At 39.5% G+C, this 27481-nt stretch overlaps 1 protein-coding gene across 2 annotated transcripts; it reads right to left on the reverse strand.

The window, feature by feature from the left end:
- Positions 1-1529: 1529 nt before the first annotated feature.
- On the reverse strand, positions 1530-26125 carry LOC140921906 (uncharacterized). Of its 2 annotated transcripts, none has more exons than XM_073371914.1 (5): positions 26044-26125; positions 25585-25713; positions 24915-24959; positions 2614-2744; positions 1530-1972 (listed from the first exon to the last, which is right to left on the reverse strand). In XM_073371914.1, the coding sequence occupies exons 2-5, from the start codon at positions 25691-25693 to the stop codon at positions 1706-1708; spliced, it is 552 nt and encodes a 183-aa protein (XP_073228015.1). In that variant the 5' UTR covers positions 25694-25713; positions 26044-26125; the 3' UTR covers positions 1530-1705. The 2 variants fall into 2 exon arrangements, with proteins under 2 accessions (XP_073228015.1, XP_073228007.1); XM_073371906.1 differs by lacking the exons at positions 1530-1972; positions 2614-2744 and adding exons at positions 22795-23227; positions 23866-23996.
- Positions 26126-27481: the final 1356 nt, after the last annotated feature.

Consider the following 27481-nt stretch of genomic DNA (forward strand, 5'->3'; position numbering starts at 1 on the left):
TCCGGGGATTTAGTTACTGTCCGCTCTATCGGGGTGTCCGTTATAGCGGGAGTTTATTTCAGTAAAACATCTGTAATTTGTTTTTCCCGGGGATTTAGCTACTGTCCGCTCTTTCGGGGTGTCCGTTATAGCGGGAGTTTATTTCAGTCAAACATCTGTAATGTGTTTTTTCCTGGGATTTAGCTACTGTCCGCTTTATCGGGGTGTCCGTTATAGCGGGAGTTTATTTCAGTCAAACATCTGTAATGTGTTTTTTCCTGGGATTTAGCTACTGTCCGCTTTATCGGGGTGTCCGTTATAGCGGGAGTTTATTTCAGTCAAACATCTGTAATGTGTTTTTTCCTGGGATTTAGCTACTGTCCGCTCTTTCGGGGTGTCCGTTATAGCGGGAGTTTATTTCAGTCAAACATCTGTAATGTGTTTTTTCCTGGGATTTAGCTACTGTCCGCTTTATCGGGGTGTCCGTTATAGCGGGAGTTTATTTCAATCAAACATCTGTAATTTGTTTTTCTCGGGGATTTAGTTACTGTCCGCTCTATCGGGGTGTCCGTTATAGCGGAAGTTTATTTCAGTCAAACATCTGTAATTTGTTTTTCCCGGGGATTTAGTTACTGTCCGCTTTATCGGGGTGTCCGTTATGGCGGGAGTTTATTCCAGTCAAACATCTGTAATTTGTTTTTCCCGGGGATTTAGTTACTGTCCGCTCTTTCGGGGTGTCCCTTATAGCGGGAGTTTATTCCAGTCAAACATCTGTAATTTGTTTTTCCCGGGGATTTAGCTACTGTACGCTCTATCGGGGTGTCCGTTATAGCGGGAGTTTATTTCAGTCAAAGATCTGTAGTTTGTTTTTCCCGGGGATTTAGCTACTGTCCGCTTTACCGGGGTGTCCTTTATGGCGGGAGTTTATTTCAGTCAAACATCTGTAATTTGTTTTTCCCGGGGATTTAGCTACTGTCCGCTTTACCGGGGTGTCCTTTATGGCGGGAGTTTATTTCAGTCAAACATCTGTAATTTGTTTTTCTCGGGGATTTAGCTACTGTCCGCTCTATCGGGGTGTCCGTTATAGCGGGAGTTGACTGTAGTTCCTTAAACTTATACGTCACAGCTCCTTTTTTGCGAGAGGCTTCCTAGAGACGAACTAAAACAAACTAATTGAGTGCTAAAATGGCAGTAAATTTGAACGTTTAAAGAAAAAAATTCTTTAAAAATTACGTTGTTTTCAAATCATGAAAAAAATTTGGAGCTAACGGGGAAGTATGAGATGATGACCATTCGGTCTAATTTTTCTACATTTTTTTCAAGACAGTCAATTTATAATTACAATACAAAAAAGTGTTTTAGCTCCTTGTAGTAAGTTACTTTTTCTCAATTGATTTTTTTAAAGAAATTTTACGTATTTCTCTACTTTGCCACTGGTCCAGTAACATTCATGGTTTTTGCTTTAAAAATTTTCGAAGGTAGTTAAAGTTTCGAACATCTCGCGTGCAAAAAATAGAATATCGGGCACACATGGCGAACACAGTCTTAAACGTGGTGACTCCATCTTTTTATTGCAGTTTTAAATGTCCTATACATCTTTAATTTTTGCTAAAAAAGTATGGATAGTACTACCTTTACAGGGGAATTACCTTAAGTGAGTTTATTTTCTCTATTTATTCATTCTTAACTCGATTGAACTGGAGAAAAATTCCTTAGAATGCAGTTTCTAGGCATCTATTTCAAGAAAGAATATATCTGGATGGGGATTAAGGGGCAAGCCCTTGTCATCTGTATTGTTTGACTTCAACGCCAAAGTCCCATCGCACCTTGAACAAAGGTACTTTTTCTCACAGGACTTATTATTGACGTATCTTTCTATTTCACCACTGGTCCAGGCTGGCTTCACAGCAAGCAGAGCGGAGAAAGGTCCATTGGATATTGTCTGGGGGATGAATGTTATAGAAGGATTTGGAGGCTTGTCTGGCTTCATACGCTGTTGAGATAAAATATCCAAATACACAGTTATGTAATACATCAAGCATGAGACGCACTGTTTCATCACCAGATGAAACACAGTGAAGAGAGTTAAAAATACAACGCGCAGCGGAGCATTTTTAACGAACTTCGAGGTGTTTTAACAGTTGATGAAACGCTGTGTCGAATACTTGATATTACTTCTCAAACAAAATGATTCTAGAACGAGAAATTAAGGATTCAAAAGAGAGCAGTTTTTCATCTGATTTCTAAACACTCATTAACTGATTTAAAATTTCCTTAATTTGTATTTCCTTTATGAACGATTAATGAGTTTGAGAATTGGAATTCTAGAATAAGTGGTAACAAGTTGTCGGCAAAGTGTTGCTGCGAGCAGATGCTGGAAAGTGAAACATCATCTGAGAACCGTAACCTGACATAAAAATTTTTCTAATTGCAGACCCTTCACGTTTTAGGGGCCACCCTCCCCTCCCCTGAGCTTTACGAGTTTCTGCGATTAACGTATTTCTAGTGGTTGTGAGATAAAGGGCTACAAGAAGGGAGCCCTACAATCACCATTTCTTTGTAATCTGGATATTTATAATCTGAGACACATGTTTTAAAATTTTCTGTCAATTATTTTAGATAGCGTTCACTTACCTTCACAAATACATCGGTGTCGTCGCCAAATTCGTCAATTTCCATGCTGTAGTTTTCTGAGTCCTTTTGAAATACCAGGTAATATACATATACGTGTGGAATCAGAGTCTTTTTCTTGAAAGTTATTTTGCCTAAGTATAAAAAAAAAGAAAAAAAAAATCCGTTTTTGGCAACTAACTTTGGGCCAGAAGGACAAGGTAATCAAAAGAATTTCTTCAGAATTCATCAGTTAAGAAAGGAAAAAGAAATTGGGTCGAGCTAACTGTACAAAGACTTCTGGAGCTGTTACTAAGAACAGGGAAAAAAATGGCCAGCAGTAGACCGGCTCGTCTCCAGTAAAGATCCTAAAAAATTACGGGACACATATTTCCTCTCCAGTCCCCTTCTTGTTTCTAATTCTACGGCACATATAAAACACAACAAATTTCATATGAATTAAAAAAAATTAACTTGAGCCTGCAATCATTTGAGAACTAGTAACTTGTCAGCGGATAACTTCAAAAAGATACTCGACCTCGATGGGTCGACACCTGAGCCCGCGATACGGTCAGGTGATACTGGTCAGCAGATACCCTGTTTTGACAGCTGTCAATTGATCACAACATTGATGAGCAATGTGCGTAAGATCAGTCTTCCTGTGCAGCCAAACTAGCTAGAAAGTGTGAGATTGAACATTGGTTGCCCTGTGGTGCGGACGGACGGGCGGGCGGGCGGTGTACGGTCACGTAATTACCAAATTTTCTGGGATGGGTAGATTTACTTACCCATGGTGCTCCGTAGGCGCGCCAGAGCTCCGCTATTACTTTACTATATAAACACCAATGAAATACCAGGTGAGCTTTCGCGCCCAAACTTGATATCTTCACATGTGAAAATAACATGTTATCTTCACGGGTGAAAATATCACCGTTGCTATGGCTACATAATAAATCCTGCCTTTCCCACCAAAAAATATTAAAGTGAAATGTTTTGGTATTTCATTGGTATTTATATCATAAATATAGGATACGAAATTTCTCTTCTCGTGTTGAAAAAATATTTCACGCGTTCGCTGCGCTCACTCATGAAATATTTTTCAACGCTCGAACAGAAATTTCGTATCTCCGCACGGCCATGTAATATCCTATATGACCTTACTATAAACCAAAGGAGCCTTTCTTTCTAAAAACCTAATAATTTTTATACTTTCGTGACTACCCGGTTTTAAAATACTGCATAAAGAAAACTGAAGGGTTCCGTTTTTATGTTTATTCTGCAAGTGCTGAAGTTGCCCACGAATACAGATTCTGCTCATCACTCCCCCCCCCCGTCTCGCTAAGAACATCTTTAAGTCACTGTATGCTAGAAGTTGGGCTAGTCCGTAAGCAAATTTTCTATTTAAGGCTCACAAGCTTGTGAAACATGAGGTCCATCGCATTCCATGCCACTTTTTTGTGTGCTTAACTAAGGCAACCCTGTGCAGATACAGTCAAGATCCTAAATGGGTGGATCATGGAAATATAGCTATAAAAGGCAAGTTTTTCTTTCAAGAGGTGGGTACAGAAAGAGGGAAGGGTAATAGAAGATGGGCTCCGCTGTTACAATAAAGGATATGATGACCTCAGAGGAATTTATCTTTATCAACATATCTCCACCAGTGACAAAGACAAGTGTATAGGGGGTCAAATGGAGAAGATTCCAGTCCTTGAAGTGAACATTGACTCAAAATCTAAATAATTTCTTTAGGCTGAACAAAGGCTATTATCTGGCGTACAAAAAGCAAGAGTAACAGCCTGAAAAAAAATCTGTATTTTTCAAAATGGTAGCATTATTTATAATCATCAGTTAATTAGCCCTTTTCGTCTTGTTTACAAGTGTAGAATTCAAAAGAACTTTTACCTTAAGAATGACAGTGAGGGCGAATTTTAACTGTAATAAAAGAGTAACCAAATCTGCTACATTGGAGATAGAGTTTATATAAAGCATTTTTTGTTTTCATTTTGGCTCTGAAACTCCTGAAAGTCAGCAAATCATGTAGGTTCTCGTTTATAATTTGTCTACTGAGACATTTTATTTTTCTAGAGGTCTTTCCCCCACACCAAATCAAAACATTTTTCTAACATGCATCATTATTTTTATTCCAAAATTTGTTTTGAGCTTCATCACAATCAAACATATTTTCTTTACAGCATGTATCCTCTATTTTCATAGCTTCCATAGCCGTCTTAGCTTCTTGGCCCATATTCACCGAGAAATAAACAAAATAAGTCTTAAAAAGATAATTGCTATAGAACGCGTCTGGGTACGAGGCAGGAGAAAGTTTGCTGGAACCGTCGCCGTGTTGAAAAACACTTGACGTTTGTCGAAAAAAGGCCTTCGTTACAATTGGCCCGCGGTTGTCAAAAAAGCCATGTGATATATAAAATGGGCCATTGTTTCTTACATAATCATCCCTTTTGACTTCCGCTGTCATTTTCTCTGCTCTAACTGACGGTACGTCTGCAAGTCTTCTGTTGCTAACCAGCGATTTTCCTTTTTCTCCTGGGTATAAATACAAGGTTTGTACTAAGAGCAAATATGATTAGTTCTCAAGGCTCAGATTATAACGTATAGTACCACATTTTGTAGGTATGGTTAACTTACCTCTTCGATCTGCAGAGCTCTACCTTTGAAATTCGTGTCTCATCAAAGACTAATCTCTAGATGGTTCTTGTAGTTATGTAGCTATGATTAAAATGTTGTGCCAGTGGTTCTATCCATGAAAATTAGTAATTAATGCTTTGTTCAGAATGTACAGGGCATGACAGGATGCCACTCATGCACTCATGCCAATTAGTTCATTTGCTGGATCTTTTAAAGCTTTTTTACACTGTTTTCCAATCACGTACATCAACGATTGATCATTTAATTACAGTTACATACAGCCCTATACTCAAGAAAAGAGTGAGCTTGTCTTTTGTGGCTACAAGCAGTCGACATTTCGTGTACGTCACTGTCATATCGAGTTATGAACTGGTTAACTGAGATTATAGAAAAGCGCTTTGCACTATTCTGACTAAAAATAGCTTTTTCACCTTGGACCCTCGGTGACTCAGACAAACTTTGCATTCCACTCAAAGGCTTTGTATGAGCAGCATGCGTGAAAAATTGTTGAAAATTGACAATTGTTCATAGAATTCGCAATGAGCGTTTTTAAAATGATGTTTGAGCTTTATTCTAATATAGAAATGGCATTGTAAAGTGCCGAATAGAGTACCGTACCAAAAAGAGTAGGACGCATAAATTATGACAAATTATTAAATTCCTGAGTCGACGCGATGACAACTCATGACATGACGGAAATCACTCAAACAAGTAAAAAAATTAGACGACCCTAGATGATTGCAAGAATTAAACACCTGAACTCTTTAAAGTAAGATGTTTTGTTTATTCATTTACCTGTTTCCGTAAATACCTTTCATGACTGGTATTAAAGTTAAGTTACAGCATTTTCTCTCTCGTACTCTATTCGGCACGCATCATGTTAGGGGTAAACAGCGTACAGTTTTCTTTACATCAGGTTAGGAATAGTTGTTGGGAAACATATAGCGCGTTACGCAACACAACGTCTCTTAGCCTAAACATAGTAATGGAAACCTTGATCGCGTGTATTTTTAAAGAGATAAGGAATGTATTAAGTTGACAAGTTAATTGCTTTTGAATGTTACGTGCGTGATGTGATAAGAATATGACACATAGATATCTCATAACAAAAATGCCAAGACTGTGTATAAGAAAAGAGAGTTGTTATGATTAGGCAGAATGAATTAATGAATGTACGGTGTAGTGAACGAGGATCGTTGCTGGGAATAAAGATATACAGTCCAAGTTCCGAGTGTTTGATTGAATGTGTGGATATTCCCGAACAATAGTTAAGTTACAGCATTTTCTCTCTCGTACTCTATTCGTCACGCTGTATGTCAGGGGTAAAGAGCGTACAGTTTTCCTCACATCAGGGTAGGAAAGTTAAGTTATAGCACTTTCTCTCTCGTACTCTATTCGGCACGCTGTATGTTAGGGGTAGAGAGAGCACAGTTTTCCTTACATCACGGTAGGAAAGTTAATTTACAGCACTTTCTCTCTCGTACTCTATTCGGGACGCTGTATGTCAGGGGTGAAAGGCGTACAGTTTTCCCAACATCAGGGTAGGGAAGTTAAGTTACAGCATTTTGTCTCTCGTACTCTTCGGCACCCCGTATGTTAGGGGTAGAGCCGGAGTATACAGTTTTCTTTACATCAGGGTAGGGAAGTTAAGTTACAGCATTTTCTCTCTCGTACTCTATTCGGCACGCTGTATGTTAGGGTTAGAGAGCGTACAATTTTCCTTACACGGTATTGAAGTTAAGTTACAGCATTTTCTCTCTCGTACTCTATTCGGCACGCATCATGTTAGTGGTAAAGAGCGTACAGTTTTCTTCACATCAGGGTAGGAATAGTTAAGTTACAGCATTTTCTCTCTTGTACTCTATTCGGCACGCTGTATGTTAGGGGTAAAGAACGTCCAATTTTCCTTACATCAGGGTAGGAAAAGTTAATTTACAGCATTTTCTCTCTCGTACTCTATGCGGCACGCATCATGTTAGTGGTAAAGAGCGTACAGTTTTTTTTACATCAGGGTAGGAAAGTGAAGTTACAGCATTTTACATCTTGTACTCTATTCGGCACGCTGTATGTTAGGGGTAAAGAACGTACAATTTTCCTTACATCAGGGTAGGAAAAGTTAATTTACAGCATTTTCTCTCTCGTACTTTATTCGGCAAGCAGTATGTTAAGGGTAAAGAGCGTACAGTTTTTTTTACATCAGGGTAGGAAAGTGAAGTTACAGCATTTTATATCTCGCTACGCCGAATTACGCACGTAGCAGAAAAGTTACTTTAGAACACGCATTTTTCTTTTTATCAGTTTTATATAAAAATTTAACTGGGTTGACACATTCTCCATCTTGTACTACATTTAATTGGCTTGCACATAAATCGCGTTATGAAAGATTGCGTAATTGTTGGACTGATGTTGAAAAAGAAGAGGAAAAATTTTTCCTTTTTTTTGTACTTACATTTCGCATTTGCCATATCTTTATAACAAAGTAGAAATTGACTTTTATTAAAATTTTGCGCATTCTGAGATAGCCTTTATTTTGCTGAGCACGGCGGCGTAACAGAGAATGTGTGTGACAGACGTTAAAATTTGGCCTAGTTGGATGCGGTGTTAAATTTCTTCTTACGCACACCGCGGGTGGACATCATGGGACATGTACAAAGAATCAGGGGAAAAGGATAGATGTTCATTGATACCAGTCATGAAAGGTATTTACGGAAACAGGCAAATGAATAATTAAAACATCTTACTTTAAAGAGTTCAGGCGTTTAATTCTTGCAATCATCTAGGGTCGTCTAATTTTTTTACTCATTTGAGTGGTTTCCGTCCTAATCATGTCATGAGTTGTCATCGCCTCGACTCAGGAATTTAATAATTTGTTATAATTTATGCGTCATACTCTTTTTGGCACGGTACTCTATTCGGCACTTACAATGTATCCCCGATCGTCTGGGATGGTCGAGGACAAATCTGGAGAATCGGGAACGTTTCTTTTTATCCGATGCGTCCCAGGTTTCTGCGATGGTCGTCGATCATTCCCGACAAATGAAAACCCAAATTTGTACCGTCGGGGACCGTTCGATGATGGATTTCACTCATATTCGATATATTGGCAAAATCTGGAACTGTCGGTAAAAGCTAAAAACAGGGGCACCCAAGGACGGTTTTTTCCAAAATAGGATGAAAACACTTTTTAGACTATCCAGAGTACTTTTAGATCTCTAGAAAAGCATTCTAAGCTGCGCTACAAAATTTTTATCTGTTTGGTCATCCTAGGGGAACTTGTTAATGAGCCTCTTTGAAACTACAATGGCTTCAGTGTTATTTTCCCGAAAGTTTTAGGTGCAATTTAACGTTTTACGAAAGTGAGAATTTTTCTGATTTTTCTCTCCATCACAGTTAGAATCCGAAAATTTTAGGTTTCCTTTTCCTAAGGGGAATAGTATGATCTGGGTAATAAAATATCAAAAATTAAACTTCTGAAAATCGTAGGAAATTTATTAGATATCCTTCGAAAATTGTACATGAAAGGAACCTTCATCTAGGAATTTTTAGCCGTCCTCAAGCAAAAGAAAATTCTAGGCAACATTTGCTTCTCCCAACAGATATTTTTCAGAAAACAGTCGTTGGGTACCCCTGCAAAAATCCCCGATCGTCTGGGATTTTCGGGACATATGAAACCCAGGCTTTAGATAGCACTGTACTGACTTCTAATACTCCAAAACCGAAATTGCTAAAGTGAAAATCGAGTTTGTATGCGCTTCTCGCAAGCCTCTAGCAGAATTTTTTACCATTGCCAGTACTTTATATCCTGTAGAGCCGCGTAATAAGAGTTGACTTCGCACTTCAAAAAAAAAAACAAAAAAAAAAACAACAGCAACAACAACAATTGAGCATCCTTTGCCTCTACATTTAACCAACTGAGCCTTCTATGAACAACTATGACGTTCTGCTATCCATACATTTACACAGCCGTTACATACACCTTGTTATGAATAAAATCACTCATCTGTACAGGTTTTTTTCATGTTTATCCTTGTCTTGGCACACATTAATAATTTTCAGGATATATGTTGCCGAAAGCAAGCTGGATTTTTTCTTTTGACGATAAAAATCTTCAAACACGACTTAAACTTGTTGGCGACCACCCCGGGGGGGGGGGGGGGGGGAGGGGGGGACACTTGGGTATTTTTTGGGTGGGTAAGTGCCGCCTGGGACTCCAAATTGGCACCCCGTTCTAGAAATAATTTCCCCTAAAATTGATACCCCGTTCTAGAAACGGGCCAATTTTTTACACCCCGTTCTAGGGTGCAACAAGAGTACAACAGTTTGCTTGTTAACGCACTGAACTGTATTTTTAAATGCAATCTGTCCTTAAATGCTTTCAAATGGCTGCTTACAAAAGTGGAGAGTTTTCTTCGTGCGTTCGAAATATTATACCCCGTTCTAGAAACCGCGTCTGAAATGGATACCCCGTTCTAAACCAGGAGCTTCAAAATCACGACCCCTTTAGGCGGCACATACCCGTATAGGTAATGAATGGAGTACCCCCTCCCCCCCGGGGCGAACACCCGGGGGCGAAAATGACTTTCCGATACCAAACTCTTTTACGGATCAAGTTCAATGTCTGAGTCACAGCAGAGACCCGAAATTTGTGACGTCATTAGTGCAACAATGAACTCTTAGTTTTGAAAATAGAACACATTGATTATTATTTTTGACTTTTATTATTATTAACCAGTTTTGTTTATTCATCCATTTACACTTATATACCTATATATATATATCCGATAAGATCTACACTACAGAAAGGGAGGAATGTCATATCGAGTTATGAACTGAAAATTGAGATTATACAATTGAACAATGAACTCTTATAGTTTTAAAAATAGAACACATTGAATGATTGAATTACTTTGGAATGATAGACATTTTATTACGACATCTAATAATAGCTTAATTAATTTCATTTCATTCTGCCTGTATCACTCGGAGTGTTATATTCAATAAATGGATTCATAGAGATACGAAAGTGGCGACGAGGAAAACCAAGCAAACTCCCACAAGCGAATCACATCTCACGCAACGAAGGTTTCAAAACACAGCCATGCCAACCAACGCAGATGAAACTGCACCTACAAGTGCTCCAAAACCAATTGCAGCAGAAGGCGCGACCCCCGGGGGGGGGGCACTTTAGGAATTTCTGGGTAGGGATGTGCCGCTGGGAGCCTAAAACCCTTACCCTTTACCAGAGCTAGTTCAGCTGAATTTTCCTACCCTATACTAGAGTAAACTCCCCAAATCCCCCTATCCTAGAGTAGCTGTGTACCTAGTCTAGATAAAATCTTCAACCAACTGATCAGTTTCCTGAAAAATGATACCCTATACTAGAGTAAACTCCCCAAATCCCCCTATCCTAGAGTAGCTGTGTACCTAGTCTAGATAAAATCTTCAACCAACAGATCAGTTTCCTGAAAAATGATACCCTATTCTAGAGCCAAACGCTCTGATTTATATACCCTATCCTAGAGTAAACTGCTTGAAAACCATACCCTTCACAGCGGCACATACCTATATAGCCCATATATGGCAGTACCCCCCGCGGGGCGCGACCGCCATCTCAACATTAAATATCATTCCTCGCAGCGGTTTACCACCTTTTCCACCGTTCGATCCACTCAGCAATAGAGCAAGCCTTGGTCTTCAGTGGCGGAAGTGGCGTAGGCGCTTCGAAAACTTTGCGTGAGTTCGGCCCTACGATCCGATTTGTCGGCGAGGCCACAAATGACATCTTCGATACTTTGCCCTACTCGGCACCGATTACAATACGGTAATCGAGACCCGGGGGATGGGGGTGGGGGACTCCGCATATGAAAGGGATTGGGATGCTCGTCGGAAGTTTTGAATAAAACCCCTAAAGGAGACCAATCTGGGCGTGGTCCAAGCTTTTTTTGACCCCTAGAAGAGACCATGTTAAAACACAGACAAATGAAAAATACAGTGACTTTTAATGATGGCAAAGACATTATCATCGAATACTTTTACCCCTAAGTAGTTTTTAAAAGCACTGTGATAAATCTTCAGTTCATCATATTCACTTATTGCATCTTTGGCACAAGAATCAAATATCAAGCTTGTGAATATTTTTAACCGTGATCAAATATTCGTTTTGTGTCAGCAGCAAAGTTTCGTATTACACTCTTGTAAAACAATGGACAAAGACGTCTTCTTTAAGTATTGATGTCATAGAAAAGTTGGATTATATGAATGGAGTAAATAAAACGATTTAAAAATGTACATATCAAATACATATTTTTGTATTTTTTCGCGTGTATCCCTAAAGGAGACCTTCACGGCTAAATATGATGGCGTTTTGCCCCTAAGTGAGACCAAAATCCGAAATTTACACCCCCTAAGCGAGACGACAAGCATCCCTACCACTTTCATATGCAGAGTTCCCCCACCCCCCGGGAATCGAAACTCCCTACGACCGGGGGGTACTTTGGGAATTTCTGGGTGGGGATGTGCCGCTAGAACCCTGGAACCCTTAACCTATACTAGAGCTAGTTCAGCTGAATTTTGCTACCCTTTACTAGAGTAAACTCCCCAAATCCCCCCAATTCTAGAGTAGATGTTTTCCAGAAACTACTGAGGTCACTAACACAGTCTAGCCAAAACAAAACCTTATACCACAATCCCTGGTCTATATAAAATCTTCAACCAACTGATCAGTTTCCTGAAAAATGATACCCTATTCTAGACCCAAACGCTCTGATTTATATACCCTATCCTAGAGTAAACTGCTTGAAAACCATACCCTTCACAGCGGCACATACCTATATAGCCCATATATGGCAGTACCTCCCCGGATCTACGACTTTCGGCAAATCAAGCAAGACCACGGCGAGGCTTTACAAAATTTTTACCACCGTCTCAAAGAAAAAGCCATTCTTTGCGAATTCCCACACGAAGACGACGAGATCAAAACATCGAGCCTGTTCCAGGCGTTCAGATAGCTCGCCCCCCTCGTTCTCCCCACGTTTTCCCGGTGTACAATTTAGCTTTCTCCCCACTGACCACCGCGCTCTACTATCTGAACGCCTGGAACAGGCTAAGCTTATTCATCATACTTCGGATTCTAGAATGCGAGGCAAAGCACTTCGCGAATCTATGATCATGGATTTTTTCTGGACAAATATGATCTCGACGCCAAACGCCTCAAAAGTAATCGCCAAGTTTCACACGAAACAACAAATTTCACCGCTCGCTACCAACAGGGCAAACAGCGCAACAAATCGTAGCCTGAGTATCAGGCGTTTCTAGGGGAAGAGGGGAAGGATGGAAGCGAAAAAGGGAGAGGGCTATCTCCTCTCCCATAGCCCCTTAGGAAGACCTGATACTCAGGCTAAACAAATCGTGTCGATCGTCGGCGCAGCCAAACACCGCGATTTCACGCGAACCAGTCCGACAATGTATGTTTTGCGGAGGACCATTTCCCCCATCCTCGGAGACCCAGGGGCAGATAGTGTGGGCGAGGGAAAGTCTAAACGGGTGGAAAAATATGGCACGAAGAAAAGTAAAGAACGGCGAGAAGAGCCCCTTGGGATATCTTGCCAGACCTGTTCCTAACGGTCGCCGCCATTCTGGCTTCTGATTGGGTAGAAAAACACAATGTCAACGTTCACGCCAATTCTCTGGAACACGCAATGCATCACGAACACAAAGCATTATTCAAAGGAATGGGCAACATCAAGAATGTTCAATTCACCCTAGATATCGACCCAACCGTTACACCAATAGCCCAGCGACCCTACCGCATCTCTGAGAACATGAAAATGAATGTGAACAAGAAGCAATTATCGAGAAAGTTTAAGGTTCAAACCCGTTGGCTATCATCTAGCGCTCACTGCTATACCAAACAATGGAGGAGACCTTCGCCTGGTGCTCGACATGCGCGTCCCAAAGCAGGCACTGGCGGTGTATAAAAGTGGGACGGGGACAAGGGGACAGGGACATCGGGACGCGTGTGTGGGGACTTGGGACGTGGGGACGCGAGACGAGGGACTTGAGGACATCAAGTATGGGACGCGGGGACGTGTGGGACGGGGACGCAGGGACGTCAAATACAGGGACGCAGGGGACACGGGGTGTGAATGATTATTGCAAAAGTCGGAGGTAAATGCTATATCTCTTCGTGAAAATGTGTTATTTATGGTCAACATTAGGTTCCATCTTCCAAAACCACCCTGGAACCTTATGATGTTTACACAAAACATTTCTTTATAATAGGAGTAAGCGCACTCAAACTATCGTGATAAGGGTTAGGGTTGATTTCCGCTGTCGCATAATTTTTCCATGCGTACGTGTGAAAAATTTACGTTCGCAAATAAAACAGAGGCAATGTATGAAAGGTCGCACGTACGTAAAAGTAGAATGTCGCTCAACTTCAGGCTTAATCTCAACAATTTATATCTCGCCTCTATCTTATTTACGTGATTAAAATTTACTTGCGTTTACGTGCATAGCCAAAAACGCGTCAGTGGAAATCAACCTTTAAGTACTGTTAGCAAGCATTTACTGTTAAGTTTGCCACTAAAAATATGTAGAACAAAATAAATATTGCTACAATAGTTGAATCCCTTGTGGTTTAGTGGTACAGGCGATGGATTTCGGAGTTAGCACTTCGGGATTCGAAGCTCGCTTATGCCACTTAATTTTTATTTATTTGGAATCGAATGGTGTTATTCTACATAATTTTATGCGACTGCAACCCACCCTACCCTTCTTTAGGCTCCAATATTCCATCAGCAAGAAGACCAGGACAACGGTTTCACTTTCTTCAATGCAGGGGGTCTTCGCCGAGTCTTCCCTTCGTAAACAGGTATGGAGGAACCGTAAGGAAGGGCAGGGTGGATTGCCTTCACCGAAACATATTCACGAGGAAAGTGACTGATATCGCATTTGCCTGCGACTTTTGCAATAATCATTCACATCCCGCGTCCCTGCGTCCCTGTATTTGACGTCCCTGCGTCCCCATCCCACACGTCCCCGCGTCCCATACTTGATGTCCTCAAGTCCCTCGTCTCGCGTCCCCACGTCCCAAGTCCCCACACACGTATCCCGATGTCCCCGTCCCACTTTTATACACAGCCTCAGGCACTTACACGACGCCGAGTACAAATACCAATAGTGGATGAAATTTTACAGAAAGTGGAAGGCGCAACAGTTTTCACAGAAGTGGATTTGTCACAAGCTTATTTACAAGTCACGCTAGCCGAAGAGTCACGCTGCATCACAGCCTTTCAGACACCAGAGGAGGGGTTGTGGGGCCACACTTCTCACGCCTTATTATGGGAGCCTGTCCCTCGGGAGAGTACTTCCATGAAGTCATCACCAAAATTATCAGGCATATCAGTCAACTTCTGATAACATCAGACAACAAAATAGCCGCATAAACTACGCTCGACTTCATTGAATTAGAAATAAAAAACAAACATCAAATACAATAATTACTCAGGCTTACCACTCGAGCTGCAGCTCCAGAAAGGTATCAAGTAAGGCCAGTATTGCTTCAGACTTTGCAACCCTCTTACGCATTAGTATTGAGCAGGGGGAAAACGAAAACGATGCCATCCGAAATCGGATTTCAGACTTTGACAAGTGACGTATTTCTCAACCAAAAACCCAATAAACAAACTAGCCATGAATAACAAAAGACTCCTGATAGCAGCTGGATATCACTTTGTATATCCTGTGGAAAAAGACAGTTAAAAACATCACAAGTTGACACAAAACTCCGCCAGCTTCAGCTGTCAAAGTAAACAAGATTCAAGATGCTGCATAAATTTTCCGCATGAACTCACCTGTCAAATTTTGACCAATCAGAGTATAAAAATTGGACGTAGAGCGAGACCAACGCGTGAACATGGTGAGAAAAGTCGAAAGCAACTGTCTTCCCTGCTTGTAGCAACTAGCTGAATTTTCGCGTCCGAGGTCAGTTTGAAATCAAAATTTTAATTGTGCGGCAAATAAACACAACATATTTCATATGAATTTTAAAAAAATTAAACTTGAGCCTGCGATCATTTGAAAACCAGTTCCTTATCAGCGGATAACTTCAAAAAATACTTGAGCTCGATGAGTCGACACCTGAGCCCGCCATACGGTCAAGTGATACTGGTCAGCGGATACCCTGCTTTGACAGCTGTCAATTGATCGCAACATTGATGTCCAATATGTGTATCAGTTTCCCTGTGCTCCGATCCCAAACTAGCTAGAAAGTATGAGATTGAACAATGATCGCGATCTAGTAAAACAATTAACTGGTCAGCGGACAGCTTCCAAATAAATTACGTGACGTTAATGAGTTGACACATGAGCCCGCGATATGGTCATGAGATACTAGTTAATGGCTATTCTGTTTTGACAGCAGTCAATTGACCATATTGTGAATTTCCAATGTAAAAGATCTGGACTTGCCAAGACACGCCTGAGACACACCTCCCTGCCTTTTGATAGTCTTCCCTACCCCACCCATACAATCCGTAGACGCGTACGTATGTACGTACGCTCGGTCAATCACGTGACAACCAAACGAAAAGAAGTTGACCATATTCTATGAGTATGGGGCTCTTCGCGCGCGTGGGAGCCCTCTTATGAAAGAACTAAACGGGGAGGAGTATTGGCCCACAACAGTCGTGCCCTCTCATCTTCCTCCTCTTTTCACCCGATCCTTCCCTTTCGATAAATACTCTAGCCACTCACTTAAACTGTTGGCTTGGTTACAAAGAATCAGATGTTTCCGACAATAAAGTTAAGATACATAGCTCTTTGGGCTGAGAAAACAGCCGACATTGCGATGCTACTACTGGTTTCCTCGCGAAATGGCGTCTGGGAAAAGAGTGCAGAAATTCCATACTGACGACATGTCACTACTCCGATCTGCGTAAAGCTTCTGATTAGTCGTGCCGCGTGGGAAATTTGCTTCAACCAATCAGAGGCACTACCCAGATTTGGGTAGTGGACGCGTCATCGGTATGGAGTTTCTTCGCTCGTTTGTCAGAAGACTTTTTTTGGGAAAACTAGCGGTGGCGTCGCCAAATGTCGGCTGTTTTCCAAGGCTAATAAGCTTTTAAACTTTGTAGGTACATAATGGTGAAGCAACACAATTGCCTGGTGGAGATCACTAACAAGACGCAATTTTCTATGTCGTATATGGAAGAATGGTACTACAGCGGACGACTCGCGGATGGTTTCAGTTGGCCGAAAACAATTAACGCAGGCGACCATCAAAAGGTCCTCAACTATGAAAGAGACTGGTCAATGGCAGGATGTTCAGGGTACGTTACCTATAAGATGAATAACACCAACGTCACTATTGCTTTCTCCAATCCACTTTTAGGAGTCAACACGCTTGGAGTGGGGACCGGCGAAATGAAGGTGTGGGATTACATGGACAACCATCGTTACCAAGGTTTTACTGAAAAATTAAATTGCTCTGATGGGGTTATTTTATCGTGCCACTGCGAGTGCACCGGCGGAAACACCAACACTTGTAGTGTTTACCTAGCCGAAATGAATTAAGAAGCAACTACATATAACAACAGAATGCGAGCAGTCTATTGACGTTGATCGTCCGGGTGCACGTAGTCCTGAATAGGACTGTTGTTGTTGACAGTGACTGACGTTTCGACAACCTGTGCGGAAGTCATCTTCAGAGTCAAAGTGAGTTGTATCACGTCAGTTGATGGTATTATACTCTGGTTATTGATCTGATTGGTCAACTTTTTCGCGATGTTATTGCTCGTCTATCAGTTAAGCCTTGACGTTATTGGCTATGAAGACTCGTAATCAGTAACTGGTGCGTTTCGATCCGTCTATTGTCAAAGTTAAACAGTCGTCAAATTGTCAGTTCTCCAGTCGTTCTTTCGTAGTTAGTTTGTATAATACCATCAACTGACGTGATACAACTCACTTTGACTCCGAAGATGATCCCTCACAGGTTGTCGAAACGTCAGTCACTGTCAACAACAACAGTCCTATGCAGGACTACGTTCACCCGGACGATCAAACTCAAGCTAATTTTACATAGATTTTATAAGGTACAGTTTTTTCAGTAAATAGTTGTGATACTTTTTCTCAATTTTTACCAACTTAATAAGGATTAGCTGAAGATGTGGATCCTATAATTAATTTTTCCACTATTTTTTTTCCATTGCTCATTAGTTTTCACTTTTTTTCTTTTTGATCAGTTTGAAGTACTGTAAGTGGTTAAAGCGATGCTGTTGTGGTACGTGCGCAAACTTCTAAGCAATAAAAATTAAACTGTGCATTCAATTACCTTGAAATTTCATGATAATGCCTCACATTTTCCGAAGAACTAAAAATACTGAGAAAACGTGAGGGTTGTCCAATACACACAAATAGACTCCATTGGTGTGAGTGGAGTAATCTGCTTCGACAGTAAAGAGATAATAGAGAGCTTTTATAGATTAGAGGACGAGGGGTACCACAAGGAGGACATTTAATTTTACGTTTTCTCGCATATTCTCTAAAAATAAACACCCCCGGAAGCATTGTACTCAGTTTTTTTTTCACCACAAACGTTAGCACGCTTATTTCCGTTGAAGCGTTAAAGCCCTCTCATCGGTCACTGAATGATAAAATTCCTAACATTTGATACCTTGTTATTTTGGAAGATCGTATGACTATGTTATCTTTTTAGCTCATGGATGACGTAGTCATGCCATGGGCTTTTGGAGGCACTCGAATGGCACTCGATCACTCACTCACTCACTCACTCACTCACTCACTCACTCACTCACTCACTCACTCACTCACTCACTCACTCACTCACTCACTCACTCACTCACTCACTCACTCACTCACTCACTCACTCACTCACTCACTCACTCACTCACTCACTCACTCACTCACTCACTCACTCACTCACTCACTCACTCACTCACTCACTCACTCACTCACTCACTCACTCACTCACTCGATTCTAACTAATTTATTCATTAAAGTCAGATTAGACACTTTACTCTTACCTCCCTTACTTAGTATTACTTTTGTTCCAAGTGCCTTTTACACATATGTTTGGAATATTCTAGAGGGTACTACTAAGGCGAATTTTTTCCCGACACATCAATTATAGAGATGGGTTTTGTATAAATGGAAAGATTCTAAAGAACACTGATAATATCATCCGCAAGAAATGGACTTAGAATTGTTAAAAGGACATTGAAATAATTGAGCGTGGTTCATTGTTGCATATTTGGACGAATTGTGCACATTTGTTCCCGATATTATACTTGATATGGAGAAGATGCGATCAACAGGAGTGTGAAAGAGCTATTGCAGCCTGACGATGGGATTTCGTTCAGCGAAAAGCGAATAAGCCAAAGAGCCTTATAATCAATACAAAAAAAAGGTCCTCGAATTGTTAAAGCGACATTGAGGAGTATCTATTGTGGTTTATTCAGTTATTTGGACGAATCCGTTCGACCATTTGTCTACGTATGCAAACAGGGAATGAATTAATGTTGTGTGAACTAGAATCACAGGTTTTTGAACCAACAAGCGTTACGCTATTTTGCTTGAATTCTTAGGTGATCTTTGCCTTAAAGTAAGCTTTTGTTTGTCGGTGATTCCATTTAGCAGGGCTATTAATGTAATTTCTACAAGAAATGCTGCGCTGGTATAAACAAGTGTCTAGAACATTCAAGTGGAGAAAGGTAATCGGATACTTCGACTGCGTTTAAATTACTTGGCTAGGTCAGAGCACGTACTGCTTTTTTAGGTCGTGTTTATCAAAAGCGTGTTCTAAAGCAGTTCAATTTAACCATAAACGCCTGTATTCTGTATTTAATATAGCTCGTACTACACATACTAACCGTTACGGACTCTTTGTGAACAGCATATGGAAACATTTATTTAAAAGCATCGCACTTTTAGGAAACCTTCGAGGTCCATTAAAATATTGTTTAAAACCACGGTTTAAATAAAACTTGTGCTTATGTAAAACTTGGCTATTTTACAAGAAAGTGCATTGTCGTTCGGAAAGTGTTTGACAGTCACATGAGAACGCAAATTATTTTACAACTAAAAAGCGTTAATAATTGCTTTTAAAGGTGATCTTTGCTTTGTAAGTAGAAATGCTGCGCTGATAAAAAGTTTCTACAATATTCGGGTGCACATGCAATCGGATACTTCGATCGAGTCACGCTGTATTTTCGCAAGTCCGTACACAATGAACCGTTCAAAAAGATTTATATGTTTTTCTTTGATTATTGAGCTGTCTTTTCGACACTAATTTAATTCATCCATGAGCTCGCTCCTAGGAGCCTTTGATTTTGAAATACGATTACCGTAATAGTGACATGTCGTCGCCTAAATGTTTTGATCGCGTTACTTTTTGTTCTTGAGCTACGATTGCCAACAGATCATCTTCGGATAACTGAGCATTGAGGCTGCTAAAAACAGTTTTTCAACTGTGACGATCGCTGGTTTCAATTACGTACAGTGTGGGGGAGGGGTGGGGGGAGGGCAAAGGGGCAACGGGGAAGGTTGGAAGATTCGGGTATCTCTGAGCCGGTCCGTTTAAATGGATCGAACGTTTATGAGAATGCTGCGGATGACAGATTTCGTTTAGCAAATAGTTTATAAAACAATGAAACGATATTTTCAAATACTTAAGAATGCAGTATGTTTTCGAGAAACAGTCTGAGATTGCATTGCACTGAAATTGCACTTAGCAAGTTGGGAATAGCCCGACTTCCTATTCATCACTTAAGATCAATTCAAGCGTCTCTGTGTTGTTATGGATCGCAGGTTGCATTGTTTTATCTAGAATGTACAAGGCTGAAGCCGATTTTACGTCTAGAAAATCTACATTTATTTTCTTGGAAAAGGCATTTTATTTAACAGAACCCACAACACAATGGCTTCATGGTACTTGTCTGTATATTGCAGGATTTTTAGCCAAAAAAGCTAAAATTAACTGGATATTTAAAAAATGTCCAAAAGCAAGTCATGACTCGAATTCAGAGCAAGGTTTGAAGCACCTCATAGTGCTTGTTAAGCAAAAGAGTACCTTCTCCGTTTCTTATTTGCTCAAATCCCCCGTCTAATCGTTCATAACCAGCTAAGGTTGACCAAATTTGGAAGGCGTTTACAATATCCAGTAAAAAGACATTAACTGATAGAAACATGTGACCAGAATGGATACCCCAAAGTCAGATTGTCATCTTCTCTCAAAATACATGATAGGAGTCTTATAAATCAAAGTAAAAAATAGGAGAATAAGGACAACTGAAGAAAACAGTAGCTACGTAGGACTTGAACCCGCTTCATTTGATATCTAATCCACATCCGTATCAAGGGAACAATCAATCAGGGGCACCCAACGAGAATATAGTTCAAAACCACTTAAACATAGCATTGTTAAACGTATTTTAGTATTTAAACGGTAGATATAGGCAGATTTTTATCCCCTAAAAATTCTTCATCTGTTCGGATTTCCTAGCTGAAAGTTTAGTGATCCGAAAATTACAGGGATCAAAACTTACCTTTTCGAAACTTTCAGCCAGAAAAATGCTGCCGAAAATTCTAGGTGAGTTTTCTAGGGTAAAAATGCGTTAAAAATGGCCAATCATACCATGATTTTTTAAATGTTCCAAAATCCTAGGAGAGGGAGGCAAGCAAGAAATTTTACAACAAATTTTCCGAAAATTCTAAATCTGAAATCGTCTTCGGAACAGATATTTTCCGAAAATTGACTTTGGGTGCCCCTGATCAATCAAACAATCAATAACTGCCGACCCCGGGTATTTACATTGCATTGATTATTATATTATTGCAAGCTAGCCGTTTTTAAAGCAGTGCTTAACTTAATCACTGTACTTTGGTACTAAACCCTGTATTCAACTCTTTTCCTTGCACAACTGTCTTTTACCCTTATTTCCCCACTTTTCTAAAAAATATGCCTAGTAAATTCGTATAATTACTTGCTGGTTTTTACTGTCACGCCATCAAAATTAAAAATGCAAACCATTGAATACAAAAAGTCTAGAATCTGGGAAATTTAAGAAGATGAATATTAATACCAAAAGCCTTGCCAAGAATAGCGTGGTTAGAGTAAAGAATTTTGTAATAAACATAAGTTGTCCAACCCGATTTTAAGGTATCCATTCTAGTCACCACCGATAGAAAAAGGGACGGAATGCGAGAAGCCCTAGGGACAAGCGTTACGTGTGACAACTGATTGGAATTATATCCATTAGCCGGACTAATAATACCTTTATGTCCAAGAAAAAGGCAAAAGAAGACGGCGCAACCTAATATGGATGGAGGTAAGCTGGTTTTAAAGGAGGAATTATTTTAGTGGAACAATGAATAAATTTGACTTGCGCACTGGGTCTGAAGAAGTATGCCGATCTCAACAATTCCCGATTATTTCGAAAGATTTCGGAAGATCTCCGAAGATTTTTGAAGATATCAGAAGAATTTTCCAATTTATTTTGGTCGTCATATTCACATGTGAAAGATATACTTTTTAGCGAGCATAGATACGAATTTTTTTTCAGAGGAAAAAAAAAACCTCGAAACACTTAACAATATTTTTCCTGAAACAGTAAATACAGTCAACTCCCTTGATAGCTGACACTGTAGGGACCTTCAGTTAGTGTCCTCTGTAGCGAGAGTCCGTAATAGCGGGAGTTTATCTCTGTCAAATGTCTGTAATTTATTGTTGCCCGGAATTTATCTGCTGTCCGTATTATCGGAGTGTCCGCTATAGCAGGGTGTCCGCAAGGCGAGAGTTGACTGTATTCAAAAACTGGCCAATTTAAAAGCAAGCACTAAAACTTTTTTCCTTAATTTACCTTATTCAGTCAACTGCCTTTATAGCGGACACTGCAGGGACCTCGAGTTAATGTCCTCCTTAGCGAGAGTCTGTAATAGCGAGAGTTTATTTCAGTCAAACATCTGTAATTTGTTTTTTCCGGGGATTTAGCTACTCTCCGCTTTATCGGGGTGCCCGTAATAGCGGAAGTTTATTTCAGTCAAACATTTTAATTTGTTTTTCCCGGGGATTTAGCAACTGTCCGCTTTATCGGGGTATCCATTATAGCGGGAGTTTATTTCAGTCAAACATCTGTAATTTGTTTTTCTCGGGGATTTAGCTACTGTCCGCTCAACCTCGTTCCCAGGGTCTCTCATGAGAGACCCTGGGAACGAGGTTGCTGTCTGCTTTATTGGGGTGTCCTTTGTAGCGGGAGTTGACTGTAGTTCCTTAAACTTATACGTCACAGTTCCTTTTTTGCGAGAGGCTTCCGAGAGACGGACTAAAACAAACTGAGTGCTAAAATGGCAGCAAATTTGAACGGTTAAGCAAGTTACTTTTTCTCAATTGTTTTTTTTAAGAAATTTTACATATTTCTCTATTTCGCCACTGGTCCAGTAACATTCATGGTTTTTGCTTTATAAAATTTTCGAAGGTAGTTAAAGTTTCGAACATCTCGCGTGCAAAAAATAGAATATCGGACACATATGGCGAAAACAGTCTTAAACGTGGTGACTCCATCTTTTTATTGCATTTTTAAATGTCCTATACCAAAAAAGTATGGATAGTACTACCTTTACAGGGGAATTACCTTAAGTGAGTTTATTTTCTCTATTTATTCACTCTTAACTCGATTGAACTGGAGAAAAATTCCTTAGAATGCAGTTTCTAGGCATCTATTTCAAGAAAGAATATATCTGGATGGGGATTAAGGGGCAAGCCCTTGTCATCTGTATTGTTTGACTTCAACGCCAAAGTCCCATCGCACCTTGAACAAAGGTACTTTTTCTCACAGGACTTATTATTGACGTATCTTTCTATTTCACCACTGGTCCAGGCTGGCTTCACAGCAAGCAGAGCCGAGAAAGGTCCATTGGATATTGTCTGGGGGATGAATGTTATAGAAGGATTTGGAGGCTTGTCTGGCTTCATACGCTGTTGAGATAAAATATCCAAATACACAGTTAAGTAATATATCAAGCATGAGACGCACTGTTTCATCACCAGATGAAACATAGCGAAGAGAGTTGAAACTACGACGCGCAGCGGAGCATTTTTAACGAACTTCGAGGTGTTTTAACAGTTGATGAAACACTGTGTCGAATGTTCGATATTACTTCTCAAACAAAATGATTCTAGAACGACAAATTAAGGATTCAAAAGAGAGCAGTTTTTCATCTGATTTTTAAACACTCATTAAACATTTAAAATTTCCTTAACTTGTATTTTCTTTATGAATGATTAATGGATTTGAGAATTAGAATTCTAGAATAAGTGGTAACAAGTTGTCGGCAAAGTGTTTCTGCGAGCAGATGCTGGGAAGTGAAACATCATCTGAGAACCGTAACCTGACATAAAAATTTTCCTAATTGCAGACCCTTCACGTTTTGGGGGCCACCCTCCCCTCCCCTGAGCTTTACGAGTTTCTGCGATTAACGTATTTCTAGTGGTTGTGAGATAAAGAGCTACAAGAAGGGAGCCCTACAATCACCATTTCTTTGTAATCTGGATATTTATAATCTGAGACATGTTTTAAAATATTCTGTCAATCATTTAAGATAGTGTTCACCTACCTTCACAAATACATCGGTGTCGTCGCCAAATTCATCAATTTCCATGCTGTAGTTTTCTGAGTCCTTTTGAAATACCAGGTAATATACAAATACGTGTGGAATCAGAGTCTTTTTCTTGAAAGTTATTTTGCCTAAGTATGTAAAAAGAAAAAAAAATCTGTTTTTGGCAACTTACTTTCGGCCAGAAGGACAAGGTAATAAAAAGGTTTTGGAAGTAAATTGTAGTACTACTATTAAGCCCATGATGGGGATCCTAATGCATGATTTTCTTCAGAATTCATCAGTTGAGAAAAGAAAAGGAAATTGGGTCGAGCTAACTGCGCAAAGACTTCTGGGACTGTTATTAAGAACAGGGAAAAAAATTGGCCAATAGCAGACCGGCTCGTACCCAGTACTAAAGATCCTAAAAAATTACGGGACACATATTTCCCCTCCAATCCCCTTCTTGTTTCTAAAGTGGCGCCTCGATGTTTGATATGATTAATGCTCAACCCAAAGAGCCTGTTCTCTACAGAAGACTCAGTGTACTCAATCTATAATCTATAATCCGCAATAGGTTATGAACACATACCATTAGCACCAATAATTAATAGCAAATACAAACTGACAATGCAGTCGTAAAATCCAACAGGCTGCTTAATAGTTCATGCATAATACATATCCTTGAGTTGTAGTACATCAAAATTACAAATAACTAAATTTATACTACTACATGAGAAATTTCTGCAATTTGATTGGCTTAGAGCAGTGGTATTTCAGCTTAATTTGAAATACCTACATGTAAAAATTACAAACCTTTTGCGGGTAGTAGTATAAACAAATAACAGCATGATTTGTACGTGATATTTGGCAAAAATACCACTAATGATATTTCAAAATTGTCTCAAATTCCACTCACCTAAAGGCTCGTGAAATTACGTATAACAATTTCGAAATATCACTCGTGGTATTTATGCCAAATATCACTACAAATCATGCTATTAACTATACAAATAAATAAATAAATAAATGAATGAATAAATAAATAAATAAAAATGTTTGTTACTCACTCAAATCTTCTTTCCCTGTTCCAGTGAAGATGGCATTATAGGTTTCTGAATGAAAATGTACAGTATATATAAATTATTAGGTTAAACAACTTACTCATTTACAGTCATCTTGGAACAAAATCCACACACAAACACTCACACACAAAAAAATTAAACAAAGGCACCAAAACAAGCCTAGAAAGTCTATAAAAGTTGCCCACGGTGCTACCAGGTTGTACTGGATTAATATTTGAGAATAGGTTAGCCGCTGAGGGTTTGAAACCCTGACCCTGTTTAGGACAAAAGCCACATGTTTTTATCCTGTTTTGGACGAGGATTCAAAATGTACGCCGTCTTGTTTATAGTCATTTTCTGCCTGACCATACAAGTACATACAGTAATGCAAAAGCTATTTATAATTATAGTTTAAGAGTAAAAACTAAAATTTAATCACCTGTCCATTAAACTACAATGTTAATATTTCGTCACGAAAGTCAAAGCAAGCTAAAATATATTTCACGAATTGTAAATTAATATAGTAATTAGATGTGTTCATCAGTTCATTGAGTTTTCATCAGTTTTTGTTTTTGAGCTTGAAAGCAAATGCGACAATTATACGCTTACGTTGCAGTTGCAAATAAATTTACGCTGGAATTCGCACATCAATAGAAATAAGAGAAAATAAAAATACTTTTCCCCTGCTCCTTTTCTGAAGCTGCATCCTCGGGCAGTTCTAACTCTAAGAAGCGTTGACTGGATAATGACCAAATCTTGTGCACGTAATCTCCCTGACCGGCCATCTCCTTCCTGTGCGTTTAATCTATTTAATTGAATGGAATGATAAAGAAGCTGTTATTGAAACAAATAAATTCTTTCAAAATTGTTTCCTGAGATACATCCGAATCAGGACAGTCTAGGAATAATATTTCTATTCGCCATTCTCAGAAACTGGTCAGCAAAATCTTTAGTTTCTGCTGGGGATAACATGACAACTATAAATTGAGTGGTCTTACCTTAATTTAGACCATTTATTCGCTCTCTGAAGTTTCTTGTTATAACAAACAAATTTTTATCCTTTTTACCAAATAGTTAGTTTATACAGTTTATATAGTTATTTTGCTAAAACAGTCGTTAAGACTACAAAACTCACCTTAATTTTAAGGATAGCTCAGCCTCCTGTGTATTGAAAAATAGCAACATCTCGCTTGGAAAAACTGCCTTTTTATGTTCAGGCAACGGAAGGTACATGTGACGAATCACAAGCATGCGGTTTGAAATTCTTCCAAAGAAACTTGAAATAATTTTTCATATTTCTTATTATTCCGGCTAAGTTCAAAAGTTTCATTTTAGACAATCACGCACACAAAGGAAATCATTTCTAACTGAATTCACTGGACCTTAGGTCAAAAATTTCGTTTCAGTAATTTGATTTAAATTTCATTCAAAGATTGTTTATATTTATAATGATAACTTACTGATTAACAAACACTTAAACAAAACAATCACGAAGTTGGTGTTTTTGTTTTTTCTGAAACGTTTCATTTTCTGGTGATCCTGTCGGAAATATATCAGTTTCGATTGAAGAAAACTGAAAGCCAGAAGCTGTCTAGTAGATTGGTGGAGGTTTTTGGTCTCAGAAGAGATCGTAACTCCTAGTTTCGAAGCTTTTAGAAACTTTCAATATCTTGGTTTAGAAAGCATCTACTCTTATCGCAGAATTTTCTTATTCATGGAGAACTACAAAGTCAACATTGATAAAATTGCTCCTTTCGTTTACGTTTTTGTCGAAGGTGACGGTATAATTATCAAAATAAAGCTGGGAGCAAGGAATTGTCTGGACTAATAAGCTTACTTTTGTTTACACTTGCCCGCGCACGGTGCCCTAGTACGGTACTCGTTGGACACTATAATGTGAACAGACCCTTTTTTCAAGTACCCAAACTAGAATAGACCAATTCCGATATATTAAAATTCATACTTAGCTGCGAGGCTTGAGGTAATAAAAAAAGAGATAACATTTTGACGCTCAGCAAGGAATCATACATTTTTATTCCCCCAAGCCTCGAAGCCAAGTATGAATTTTAATATATCGAAAATGGCCTATTCGGGCATGGTGCCAGTACCTCATCGAGTACAAGGGCACCGGCTGTCTGTGTGCACACCGTTTTTCAGTTAGTTCCGGGGCAGTCCACTGCTTCGTACTCGCTACCAAGCTCATATTTCAATATGGCGTCTGACTAGGCGAAATGGATTTAATATGTACGCAGTCACATATCGGACACTCAAGGTGTGAACACAACACCATTTTGTGTCGGTACCCAGGACAGCACCTTGGTCTTTTCGGATTATCAGAGGCGCGGTTAAATATGTAATTGTGTTAATCATATTAGCATAAATTGATTTTTTGCCGGCACGAATCAGAGGGCTTGGAACGAGTGCTAAGCGTGGATTATAGTTTGTATCAGGAGCCCATGTTTGTAATGTTTGGCCGTTAGGAGGGTGAGGCATTCTACGGCCAGCCTTTGCGCGTTAAGTTGTCTATCAGGTTTCGTCTTTGTTTTAATTTTCCAAATATTGTTATGTAGACA

This window comes from Porites lutea, chromosome 1 (assembly GCF_958299795.1).
Source record: "Porites lutea chromosome 1, jaPorLute2.1, whole genome shotgun sequence".
NCBI lineage: Eukaryota > Metazoa > Cnidaria > Anthozoa > Scleractinia > Poritidae > Porites > Porites lutea.